Here is a 13,582-nt window from a genome sequence, read left to right on the forward strand (position 1 = left end):
TACACTTTAGGTACTAGTTTGTGCCTTTTAGGTACTAATATATACACTTTAGGTACTAGTTTGTGCCTTTTAGGTACTAATATATACACTTTAGGTACTAGTTTGTGCCTTTTAGGTACTAATATATACACTAGGTACTAGTGTTGTGTCTTTTAGGTACTATGTCAATTTTAGGTACTTGTTTGTGCCTTTTAGGTACTAATATGTACACTTTAGGTACTTGTGCTTGCCTTTTAGGTACTAATATGTACACTTTAGGTACTAGTTTTTTGCCTTTTAGGTACTAATATGTAAACTAGGTACTAGTTTGTGCCTTTTAGGTACTCATATGTACACTATGTACTAGTTTGTGCCTTTTAGGTACTCATATGTACACTATGTACTAGTTTGTGCCTTTTAGGTACTCATATGTACACTATGTACTAGTTTGTGCCTTTTAGGTACTCATATGTACACTATGTACTAGTTTGTGCCTTTTAGGTACTCATATGTACACTATGTACTAGTTTGTGCCTTTTAGGTACTCATATGTACACTATGTACTAGTTTGTGCCTTTTAGGTACTCATATGTACACTATGTACTAGTTTGTGCCTTTTAGGTACTCATATGTACACTATGTACTAGTTTGTGCCTTTTAGGTACTCATATGTACACTATGTACTAGTTTGTGCCTTTTAGGTACTCATATGTACACTATGTACTAGTTTGTGCCTTTTAGGTACTCATATGTACACTATGTACTAGTTTGTGCCTTTTAGGTACTCATATGTACACTATGTACTAGTTTGTGCCTTTTAGGTACTCATATGTACACTATGTACTAGTTTGTGCCTTTTAGGTACTCATATGTACACTATGTACTAGTTTGTGCCTTTTAGGTACTCATATGTACACTATGTACTAGTTTGTGCCTTTTAGGTACTCATATGTACACTATGTACTAGTTTGTGCCTTTTAGGTACTAATATATACACTTTAGGTACTAGTTTTTGCCTTTTAGGTACTAATATGTACATTAGGTACTAGTGTTGTGTCTTTTAGGTACTAATATATACACTTTAGGTACTAGTTTTTGCCTTTTAGGTACTAATATGTACATTAGGTACTAGTTTGTGCCTTTTAGGTACTAATATATACACTTTAGGTACTAGTTTTTGCCTTTTAGGTACTAATATGTACACTAGGTACTAGTTTGTGCCTTTTAGGTACTAATATGTACTCTAGGTACTAGTTTTTGCCTTTTAGGTACTAATATGTAGACTTTAAGTACTAGTTTGTGTCTTTTAGGTACTAATATGTACACTTTAAGTACTAGTTTGTGTCTTTTAGGTTCTAATATGTGCACTTTATTTACAAGCAACTCCCGCTAATTCGAAAGTGAAAGTAAAATGTGCACTGCGATTTTAAGCTATTTAAAACCGAAGGAAAGCGAGGAAAAGAGGGAATGCCCCCGCCCCCGCAGTGAAACCGGTATTACCGGTGTTGTCACACGTCGATTAACCGGTCGGAAAATGTCCTCACCCTCACAACCCCAATGTACACTAGGTACTAGTTTGTGCCTTTTAGGTACTAATATGTACACTAGGTACTAGTTTGTGCCTTTTAGGTACTAATATATACACTTTAGGTACTATTTTTTGCCTTTTAGGTACTAATATGTACACTAGGTACTAGTTTGTGCCTTTAAGGCCTCTTGATATAGAGTCTTTAGGTACAAAGGGGTGCCTTTTGAAAAGGTACTGCCCCAGTGACAGCTTTTGTACCTTTCTTTTTAAAAGAGTGTATTGGACAGTCTCTCGCTGCCACTGTCTTTTTCAGAAACACAAGTTCTTTTCTTTGCGAGTTAAATCTAGCGCTGTTTTCTCTCTGTTGTCTGTCAGATTCTACAGAACATGGTGGGAACGGCGCTCATCATCCTGGTAGCCGTGGGCTTCAAGACTAAACTAGCCGCTCTGACGCTGGTTCTGTGGCTCCTTGCCATCAACGTCTACTTCAACGCCTTCTGGACAGTGCCTGCGTACAAACCCATGCACGACTTCCTCAAGTACGACTTCTTCCAGACCACGTCGGTCATCGGAGGCCTGCTGCTGGTGGTGGCACTCGGCCCCGGCGGCGTTTCGATGGACGAGAAGAAGAAGGAGTGGTGAGGAGAGCCGTTGCACCAATTAGGTAGATTTATTTGGTCGTTTCGGTCATTATTAGTGTTTATGATGAAACCTTCTTCTTGGCAAGGCGCCCAATGGGATGTTTCACTCATGCATTATCGCAGAATCTTTCTTTAAAAGCACTGAGACTCATCAGATCTTCATCTTTCTGGATGATGTTCCCGAGGGCCTCATGCATCGATCGCTGGTGTGAACTCTGTACCGTCTGCGTCTCGGGACGCTTGTCAGAATCCGTTGTTTTACAGGCGACGCCGGAGTGTTTTCTGTTGATTCTGAGACAAATAAATCATTGTGTTGGTTTCTCAGACGTTTGTGTTGTATTTTTGACTTTGGGGTTTTCAGATCATGGCGGAAAAATAAAGCAAGGTGATCAAAAGATGATGTGTTTGTGTTGCTTTTACATGCATGCTTTTGTGTTAAGGCATGTAAATATCACATTGTTGGTGCATATGCAAACAGTCATTGTCTCGGTTCTTTAACAAGAAAATAAGAATTAAAATGAGACCCAAAAAAACATGTTTTTGTTTCCAGATGTTTGAAAAACATGAGAGACTTATTTTATGTGATTTCTAGACCTTGGAAAAATCATGCAAATTAATCAAAATAATTAAAAAAAAAAATTCTGCAGATTATTAATTTAGCTTATTAGAAATAAAATAAGTGTATTTTATTTCAAGCATTGAAAATGTTTTATGGTTTTGTTAAACTATAATAACCCTGATTCTTTTCAACAATTTATTTTAATTGCAAGTTAATAAAATATAAAAATATCAAATATTTTGTTTTCTTTAAACTGTGGGGCAAATATATATATATTTTTTTATATTGTTTTATAACATGCTAATGTTCACTTTAGGTTGAATTCATAATGCATTATTTTTGTCATTTTATTAGTTTCCTATTTAAATGTCCATATTTTAAGTTGCCCACTGATGTAAATAATAATATTTATAATAATAATAATAAAAAGTGTACATGTTGCAGTGAATTTACGGAAATCCTGCCTGTTTTAACTTTTAAAATTTTGAAGTATAATCAGTTATCTGAGCATTTTTTAGTTTTCAGTTAATTTAAACTATATTAAAGTGACATAAAAAATTGAGCTGAATCTTGTATCGCTTATAAAATCAAGCTGAAGTTGGTTTATTTTGATGAGCTAAATTAATGGAAAAACATGTCGCAATGACTTTTTTATTTTACAGTGAGGACATTTTTAATATAAAATATATTATTGGGTAAAACCAAGAAAGCTTACATTTAAAAGTGTGATCTCTAGACCTCTGGAAATGTCATGTACTTTAATAAAACCGTATATAACTCGATATATCGCTAAACATGTCCATCTGTTTCTTAAGTTCAGTTGCTGCCTTTTTGATTATTTTAAGTACAATCAAATTGCATGTCATTTCAACTGATTTTCTTCAGTTTATTTAAATTATAAATTGAACTGCCTTTTAAAAAATTGTGTTGAATCTCAGTTTAAAAAGTTAAATTGTTTCAATTATTTTGAGAAGTTAAAGTAAGGGTAACAAGATATGTTTCCATGATGTATTGATAATAACAATGTTGCGAGTAAAAGTGGAAAAAGAGAAAGGAAAACGACAAATTGTTTTGCACTTTTAAAGTTGCCCTGTGATGTAAACAATAATACAAAAAATTAATGTTGCAGAAAATGTACATAATATAGTTGAGTGTTTTTATTTTGTGTTATGAAATGCTGAAATAAAGTTTTTTTTATAAAAAATATTTTTATTTTATAAAAAGCTGTTGTGGGATATCATGCAAGCACACTTAATATGACCATGTTTGCGCTGATGTTGGACTTTTTAATGTAATAATTAAAAAAATAATTTGTATTCGTTTTTGTTATTTTAAAATATATTTCTATACGTTTTATTAATTTAGTTTAATAGAAATAAAATAAGTTTATTTCAAGTAATACAAATGTTTTTATGGTTTTAGTTAGCTATAATTATTACCCTGATTCTTTTCAACAATTTATTTTAATTGCAAGTTAATAAAATATAAATATCGAATATTTTGTTTTCTTTAAACTGTGGGGCAAAAATATATTTTTTTATGTCGTTTTATCACTTTAGGTTTATTTCATAATGCAGTTTTCTAAAAATTAAATATATTTATATCTTAACTTTTCCTTTTAATTTTAGTGTCATTTTATTAGATTCTTTTTTAAATGCCCTTATTTTAAAGTCGCCCCTGATGTAAATAATAATAAAAAAGTAAGTGCGTTCATAAATGTTGCAGGAAATGTATATAATGTAGTTGAGTGTTTTTATTTTGTGCTCATGAAATGCTGAAATAAAGTTTATTATTATAAAAAAATATATGTTTTTATTATAAAAAGCTGTTGTGGGATATCATGCAAGCACACTTAATATGACCATGTTTGCGCTGATGTTGGACTTTTTACTGAAATAATAAAAAAATGTTTTTTAAATGATCATATTGTAAAACAAGCTGAATTTGAACATGGCCTTTTCGCTTCGCTTCTGGATCATTTATAGCAGCACACCTGTTTATGTAGGCGGTCTGTCTGGTGAAGGGATGGATGGATCTGATTGGCCTGGCAGACGCACCTCTGATTCTGATTGGCTCGTGTGCTCGGGGGGCCGGGGCCTCGAGCATGGCTCTGATTCGGAGCTGGAAGCGTCGGGTCTGTAAAGCTGCTGTGATTTCGGTGAGTTGCTGCTTTTATGTGTCTTGTGTGGTTTGCCGTGATTTATTCAGCATGTGTTTGCCCCAACAGGTTGTTGTTTAGGTGAACAGTGATAGTAAACTAATATTATCTCAGGCAATATTTGATCCACATGTTATGAAAAAACATCTTTCTTCATTTCTTGGCAGGGCTTGAATGTGAAGATCAAAAGATTCTTTCATTTTCATGACATGATATTATGTAACCTTTACTGTGGCTCCAGACTATTCTTTTCTGTGTTCTATTTTACATTCTACACCAATCTTTATTTAGTTTATAGTTTCGTATTGTTTTACAATATGCACATTTTCACTTTAGGTTAAATTCATAATGCAGTTTTCTAAATATTAAATATATTTATATTTTACCTTTTCCTTTTAGTTTTAGTGTGTTTTTTGACATTTTATTTGTTTCTTTTTAAAATGTCAATTTTTTTTAAATGTATATTGAACTTGTAGTTATTTATATTTAGTACAAGTTAAACTAAAGAAATGTTGCTGTGAAAAAAATTTTTTTTTTGCATTTAAAATGATTTCAAGAAACTGTGTGTCAGAAAGTCACTAAATTATAGAGAGTAAAATAAACAAAAGCAATGTAGATGTAGGAACAAACACACTGTAAATGTTTCGTTTGTTTCATCTGTGTGTGTGTGTGTGTGTGTCTCTCTCTCTCTCTCTCTCTGTGTGTGTGTGTCTCTCTCTCTCTCTCTCTCTGTGTGTGTGTGTCTCTCTCTCTCTCTCTCTCTGTGTGTGTGTGTCTCTCTCTCTCTCTCTCTCTGTGTGTGTGTGTCTCTCTCTCTCTCTCTCTCTGTGTGTGTGTGTCTCTCTCTCTCTCTCTCTCTGTGTGTGTGTGTCTCTCTCTCTCTCTCTCTCTGTGTGTGTGTGTCTCTCTCTCTCTCTCTCTCTGTGTGTGTGTGTCTCTCTCTCTCTCTCTCTCTGTGTGTGTGTGTCTCTCTCTCTCTCTCTCTCTGTGTGTGTGTGTCTCTCTCTCTCTCTCTCTCTGTGTGTGTGTGTCTCTCTCTCTCTCTCTCTCTGTGTGTGTGTGTCTCTCTCTCTCTCTCTCTCTGTGTGTGTGTGTCTCTCTCTCTCTCTCTCTCTGTGTGTGTGTGTCTCTCTCTCTCTCTCTCTCTGTGTGTGTGTGTCTCTCTCTCTCTCTCTCTCTGTGTGTGTGTGTCTCTCTCTCTCTCTCTCTCTGTGTGTGTGTGTCTCTCTCTCTCTCTCTCTCTGTGTGTGTGTGTCTCTCTCTCTCTCTCTCTCTGTGTGTGTGTGTCTCTCTCTCTCTCTCTCTCTGTGTGTGTGTGTCTCTCTCTCTCTCTCTCTCTGTGTGTGTGTGTCTCTCTCTCTCTCTCTCTCTGTGTGTGTGTGTCTCTCTCTCTCTCTCTCTCTGTGTGTGTGTGTCTCTCTCTCTCTCTCTCTCTGTGTGTGTGTGTCTCTCTCTCTCTCTCTCTCTGTGTGTGTGTGTCTCTCTCTCTCTCTCTCTCTGTGTGTGTGTGTCTCTCTCTCTCTCTCTCTCTGTGTGTGTGTGTCTCTCTCTCTCTCTCTCTCTGTGTGTGTGTGTCTCTCTCTCTCTCTCTCTCTGTGTGTGTGTGTCTCTCTCTCTCTCTCTCTCTGTGTGTGTGTGTCTCTCTCTCTCTCTCTCTCTGTGTGTGTGTGTCTCTCTCTCTCTCTCTCTCTGTGTGTGTGTGTCTCTCTCTCTCTCTCTCTCTGTGTGTGTGTGTCTCTCTCTCTCTCTCTCTCTGTGTGTGTGTGTCTCTCTCTCTCTCTCTCTCTGTGTGTGTGTGTCTCTCTCTCTCTCTCTCTCTGTGTGTGTGTGTCTCTCTCTCTCTCTCTCTCTGTGTGTGTGTGTCTCTCTCTCTCTCTCTCTCTGTGTGTGTGTGTCTCTCTCTCTCTCTCTCTCTGTGTGTGTGTGTCTCTCTCTCTCTCTCTCTCTGTGTGTGTGTGTCTCTCTCTCTCTCTCTCTCTGTGTGTGTGTGTCTCTCTCTCTCTCTCTCTCTGTGTGTGTGTGTCTCTCTCTCTCTCTCTCTCTGTGTGTGTGTGTCTCTCTCTCTCTCTCTCTCTGTGTGTGTGTGTCTCTCTCTCTCTCTCTCTCTGTGTGTGTGTGTCTCTCTCTCTCTCTCTCTCTGTGTGTGTGTGTCTCTCTCTCTCTCTCTCTCTGTGTGTGTGTGTCTCTCTCTCTCTCTCTCTCTGTGTGTGTGTGTCTCTCTCTCTCTCTCTCTCTGTGTGTGTGTGTCTCTCTCTCTCTCTCTCTCTGTGTGTGTGTGTCTCTCTCTCTCTCTCTCTCTGTGTGTGTGTGTCTCTCTCTCTCTCTCTCTCTGTGTGTGTGTGTCTCTCTCTCTCTCTCTCTCTGTGTGTGTGTGTCTCTCTCTCTCTCTCTCTCTGTGTGTGTGTGTCTCTCTCTCTCTCTCTCTCTGTGTGTGTGTGTGTGTGTGTGTCTCAGAGATGTCGAAGGGTTCGGTGGTTCTGGCGTACAGCGGTGGTCTGGACACGTCTTGTATCCTGGTGTGGCTGAAGGAACAGGGCTATGATGTCATCGCCTTCCTGGTAACCACGGTTTACTGTACATCATCGTTACATAACCCTGCGTGAATATTACAGATCATTTCCTTCAGGGAGCTGAGCACTGTTAATGAAAGAGAGTTGAAATGACGGGGCTTGTGAAGACTTGCTCACGAAGCGTTTTTGACTCCCTTTAAACATTGAGATACTTATATATACAGTATATATATATATATTTTTAGTGAATATTTTGAATTTGATTTTTTATTTATATATATATACATATTTTCTGCTTGAATTTTAATTTGAGCTAGTTGGGTTTGTTTCTTTAGTTCGTTCGTTTTAGTATGTTTGTTTTTGTAGCTGAAATAAATATGTTTTATATTATTATTATTTTAATCTTCGTATTATTATTTAATTTTTTTATATGATTATTTATTTTATATAATATTATTTCATATTTTGAATTTTAAAACGTTAAAATATTTGTACGTTTTTTCTTTTCCTTTTAATTTTAGTTTTAGTATAAGTTTTAATAGTTTTGTTAGTTATTGATGTTTTTTTTAGTTATTGTTTTACTGTTTTTTTCTGAAATTGCATATTTGTAAGCTGCCACTGTGACAACATGCCCCATTATGGAGGTAATTTTTAGACAATATATACTCAGAAGTCACTAACTCAACTACATTTTTAACTAAATTGTTCTATTTTAAAAAAATAAGCTTACGATGTGTTTTTTATTATCATTTAGATGCTATTATATATTTTAATGTTTTTAATTCATTTTAATTGTAACGTTTTAATCATTTTGTAGTGCATTTTCTGCAATTTTTATTATTTTTTAAATATATTTATATAGTTTTTATTCATTTTTATTTCAGTTTTAATTGTAGTCATTTAAGTACAAGTTAAACTAAGTGAAAATGATTGAGAATCGGTGCTTTGGCAACTAATAATATATATTATATATATTTCATTTTATTTCTGGTGACATAAATGTTTATTTTTTTTATTATTTTAGTTTTAGTTAACTATAAAAATTGTGCATTAATTGATCTGTCGTGATAAATGATATACGCAAATATACGAAATGTGCAATGTTTGTTATATAATAAAATCTGCTCATTAACATAATTAGATGAGATTGTGAGCAGTGCTGGGGAAAGTTACTTTTAAAAGTAATGCGTTACAATGTTGCGTTACTCCATAAAAAGTAACTAATTACGTTACTTAGTTACTTTTTATGGAAAGTAATGCGTTACGTTACTTTTGCGTTACTTTTTAAATCTGGACAGGGCTTGCTTGTTAATTAATGCATATTCATAATTATTTTAGAGCTACAGTAACATCTCCTGATTTCTGTCACCATGGCGACACCAGAGCTGTCAATCAATACATTGGAAACAAAGTAACTTGCGTTACTTATCTGAAAAAGTAACTCCGATATTCTCTTGTAAATGAAAAAGTAATGTTACTTTACTAGTTACTTGACAAAAGTAATCTGATTATTTGTAATACGTTCCCCCAACACTGCTTGTGATCGACTGAATGTGAATGATTGAACGATTCTCACAGTTTAACTGGTTTTACAGGTTTTGCTTTTATGCATTTAACAAGCACTTCTTATGCAAAGCAGCCAGTGAGTAATACTACAACTGAAGCTGTCTGGACAGACCAATCCATGATTATTCAGAAAATCAGAGAGGAATGGTGCACAGAGACACAATGGTGAAAGAAAAGAGTTTTTCAAATGCATCGAGGAAGTGTGAACAGACACTGCGAATGTTTCGAAATTGCGAAAAATAGAACAATAATGAATGAAATCCTGAAATCTGGATTACACTTACAGTTATACTTGTGTTAGATGCGTAAGATCTAAAGCATTCAGCGCACACACCCCATGAAGCTGATGTTGTCTGCGCCATGCACTACTGTTCGAGTTACATAGACACCTCATTTCTGCTCGGATTAAGCTGAAGTTTGGACCAGGTGACACGTTATGTGCTTCTGAGCAAAGGTCTGGAAGAGCAAGACAAACTTGTTTTTTGATTAAAGATGATCTGTTTTCTTTCATAAATCACATGCTTTTTTTGCTGTAGATTCAGTTTTATGAATCACCTTTCTTTTAAGCAAAACTTGTTGAACTGCTCTGCTTTTGGTGATGATTTTTATTCAGTAAGCTCTCAAGGATTTGTTTAATAAGATCTTACCAGAAAAAGTGTTAGAGTTTAATTTAATTTAATTTAATTTAATTTGATGTTTTATGTAATTTAATCTAAATAAGATTAATCTAAATAATAAGATATTACCAGAAAAAGTGTTAGAATTTTTTTATTTAATTTTACATTTAATTTTTAATTTTTACTTTAATCTAAATAAGATTAATCTAAATAATAAGATATTACCAGAAAAAGTGTTAGAATTTTTTTATTTAATTTTACATTTAATTTTTAATTTTTACTTTAATCTAAATAAGATTAATCTAAATAATAAGATATTACCAGAAAAGGTGTTAGAATTTTTTTTGTAATTTAATATTTAATTTAATTTAATTTTATGTTTTATTTCATTTAATCTAAATAAGATTAATCTAAATAATAAGATATTACCAGAAAAGGTGTTAGAATTTTTTTATTTAATTTAATTTAATTTAATTTAATTTAATTTAATTTGATGTTTTATGTAATTTAATCTAAATAAGATTAATCTAAATAATAAGATATTACCAGAAAAAGTGTTAGATTTAGTTTTTTGTAATTTAATATTTAATTTAATGTTTTATTTAATTTAATCTAAAATGTTTTAAATAATTATATTTAATTATAATATAATTATTTTAGTTAAAATACATTATGCAATTGTAATCTATTTATTACTTTAATCGGTATATAATAATATAATAATATAACGTATATATTAATTTAATGCAATTCATTTTTAACACAATTTTATTTTGCCAGCTGAAGTTTTTGGGGGTTTTTTCCAACACATTTACATGTTCACAGTTCTCTCATGTTGGTTAATTGTTAAATAACACGAAGGTCAACAAATAAAATATTAACTTTTTTTAGTAAGTGTTTATTTATTTATCTTTCACCAACTAAATTACAGAAGTAATTTAATTTAATTTAATTTTTTTTAATTAAACACACAATTAATTTTATTTAAAAATGTTATTTTCATGTAGATTTTATATTTTTATTTAATTTTCAATTTATTTAATTTTCAATTTATTTTTATTGAATTAATTTCCTTTTTATACAACTCTTATGAAATTAGTAGAAAATGTACAGCTCTACCTAACTAGATCAATCACCTCTGTATTACATTGAAGGCCAATATTGGACAGCATGAGGACTTCGACGCTGCGCGAGAGAAAGCAGAGAAACTCGGAGCCAAGAAGGTAAGGGCCAGAAACACTAATGACTCTGAGTGTGTGAGTGTGTGTGTGTGTGTGTGTGTTCATCAGCTGTGTGTTCATGCAGGTGTTCATCGAGGACCTGCGCTCGGAGTTTGTGCAGGAGTTCATCTGGCCCGCGCCGCAGGCCAATGCTGTTTATGAGGACCGCTATCTGCTGGGTACATCTATCGCCCGGCCCTGCATCGCCCGCAGACAGGTGCAGATCGCCCGGAGAGAAGGAGCGCAGTATGTTTCTCACGGAGCCACAGGAAAGGTGCACGCATTAGATATTATCCTGGAATAAACCTGCTCCAGAATGAGACATTCAGAGCGTCTGCACACTTGGTTCAGTGAACTGGGCTGTTTATTTATAGTGTCATGTATAACTTTATTTGATCAAAAATACAGTAAAAAATGTGAAATATTATTAGAATGTAAAACAGCTGTTTTCTGTGTGAATCTCTGTTAAACTGTAATGTATTCCTGTGATGCGCAGCTGTATTTTCAGCATCATTCCTCCAGTCTTCAGTGTCACATGATCTTCAGAAATCAGTATAATATGCTGATCTGCTGCTCGAGAAACATTTCTGATTATTATCAATGTTGAAAACAGTAAAAAAAAAAAAAAAAGATCAAAAGTGCCAATAAAGACATTTATAATGTCTGTTATAAACGCTGTTCTCTTGAACTTTCTGTTCATCTGTGAATCCTGAAAAGTAAAATATATCACAGTTTCCACAAAAATATTGTGCAGCACGACTGTTTTCAGCATTGATAATAATCAGAAATGTTTCTCGAGCAGCAGATCAGCATATTATACTGATTTCTGAAGATCATGTGACACTGAAGACTGGAGGAATGATGCTGAAAATACAGCTGCGCATCACAGAAATACATTACAGTTTAACAGATACTCACAGAGAAAACAGCTGTTTTACATTCTAATAATATTTAGCTATTTTTACAGTATTTTTGATCAAATAAATGCAGCTTTGCTGAGCAGAAGAGACTCTTTCGAACACATTTTGGCCGGTCGTAGAGGAATGCAGCATCATGCTATTTTTTTTCCATCTGTAAAAAGAATAAAGTAAATAAAACCTTTTCATCAGCTTGAGATTTTAGATTAATATTTCAATAATTAAAAATATTTTTTATGTTTTAAATAATTAAGTTATAATTATTTTGTGATTAATTATTTTTTTTAATTTAAGAAATTAAATTCCCTTTTTGGGAAATGCTGCTCCGTTAACAGCTGATTTACAGTAGTAAATATGTCAGTTAATTACTGAGAATGAGAATGATTTTCTGAAGCCCATACATATGAAATGCACTCCTCAAAGCCACAAGACTGTAGTAAATGAATAGCTGTGTTGTGTTGTTTTCAGGGGAATGACCAGATCCGCTTCGAGCTGACGTGCTACGCGCTGTATCCTCACGTGCAGGTGAGGTCAGATCCGACAGAAACCATCATCTGTGTCTGATGCGTCCTCATGTCTGCGTCTCAATCCTCAGGTCATCGCTCCGTGGAGGATCCCAGAGTTTTACAGCCGCTTCCGAGGCAGAAAGGACCTGATGGAGTACGCAGAGGTGCAGTATTATCACTGCACGAGCATGCATTAATGACTGTAAATATAGACGTTTGTGAGGAATGAGAAATCATGAAGTGATCAGTGTCACAGATGGTGCTCAGCAGGATATCAAACCCCAGAGTTTTTAATCAATGCAAATATGTATCAGATTCGGTTTTAAATGCGTCCACTAGGGGGCATCAGACAACTTCAGGAAAGACTTGCAATAAGACAAAAAGGCTTTAGAATGAGCTAAAACATCTAAAAAAGAATTATATAGAGAATCTGAAAAGTGTGATTTGTAGAGTCACGGACATTTCTATAATGATTTCTTTCTTTGTTATGTTAATATGTTAAAATTAGAAAATGCTCGTTTTAATTATTTGCTTAATTGTGTTGCTCAAACAGTCATTCATGCTTTCGTTGGTCATAGAGAGTGTGATGAACATTCACTTGTGGCTGAAAAAAATATTTCATTTTAATATATCGCCTAATTTCTGTAAGTAAAAATATTTTAATATTTTTCAAATGTTTTGGAGGGCCTTTGGTTATTATCTAGGAGTCAAAAATTGCTGATCTAATGGGTTATAGTGCTGTTTTAGTATCTTTGAGATAATATGTGACCCTGCAGCACAGAAGCAGTGTTCGCATTAAGGGAACGTTACATTGTATCATTTTGCAAACGTTACAGAAGCGTTACATTTGAATGTTCTGAAACAAGTAACATTTGAAAAATGTGTTAGACGAGCGTCCAGTCGCAGAAAAAAGTTGCATGAACAATGTATAAATAATGACGTTTTGAGACCGATGATCATTCATGAAACAAAGTACTTTGTCCTGAAAAACGTGTCAGTCAAAGCAGAATGCATCAAAAAGCATCTAATCGGCTGCAGGGTTCGACAACACTTTAGCAGTGATTCTCAGCTGGGAACGCTGTCACATTAGCAGAAAGTTTAATAATGTTCTCTAAGAGTTAGCACAAAAATGTTATTTATGTACATTGTTCATGGATGGAACATTTCTTCTAACATTTTAGTTGGATGTTCGGCTAATGTTTACATTTTCCAACTAAATAAAAAATCACGCAGTTAAGATTTGCTGTGTAGAATATATCACATGCACTTAAATTGAAATCTGATATATATCTATTTTTATATAGAGAGCTGTGCAATAATACAGCGAGTGTTCATGCAGTCTCTGTTTCCAGGCAGTTAAACAAAGTCGAACTCCGGTTCC

The 13,582-nt window shown here is 34.2% G+C and overlaps 2 protein-coding genes across 2 annotated transcripts in view; both read left to right on the forward strand.

Moving 5' to 3' along the window:
• The window catches only part of LOC107573938 (surfeit locus protein 4), a gene marked incomplete at its 5' end in the record, with an annotated part of 16,782 nt that extends 14,249 nt beyond the window's left edge, over window positions 1–2,533 (forward strand). Inside the window, one exon of the mRNA XM_016260399.1 lies at window positions 1,883–2,533. Within this exon, the coding sequence (XP_016115885.1) occupies window positions 1,883–2,149 (267 nt within the window). The remainder of the gene's footprint in view (window positions 1–1,882) is intronic.
• Window positions 2,534–4,847: 2,314 nt separating this feature from the next.
• ass1 (argininosuccinate synthase 1) overlaps window positions 4,848–13,582 on the forward strand; it is a 33,147-nt gene continuing 24,412 nt past the window's right edge. Inside the window, exons 1-6 of the mRNA XM_016260400.1 lie at window positions 4,848–4,865; window positions 7,320–7,423; window positions 10,713–10,781; window positions 10,864–11,052; window positions 12,164–12,220; window positions 12,291–12,365. Coding sequence (XP_016115886.1) covers window positions 7,322–7,423; window positions 10,713–10,781; window positions 10,864–11,052; window positions 12,164–12,220; window positions 12,291–12,365 — 492 coding nt within the window. The 5' untranslated portion in view covers window positions 4,848–4,865; window positions 7,320–7,321. The remainder of the gene's footprint in view (window positions 4,866–7,319; window positions 7,424–10,712; window positions 10,782–10,863; window positions 11,053–12,163; window positions 12,221–12,290; window positions 12,366–13,582) is intronic.

The sequence above is a fragment of the Sinocyclocheilus grahami genome, unplaced genomic scaffold, assembly GCF_001515645.1.
Source record: "Sinocyclocheilus grahami isolate Dianchi unplaced genomic scaffold, SAMN03320097.WGS_v1.1 scaffold2072.1, whole genome shotgun sequence".
NCBI lineage: Eukaryota > Metazoa > Chordata > Actinopteri > Cypriniformes > Cyprinidae > Sinocyclocheilus > Sinocyclocheilus grahami.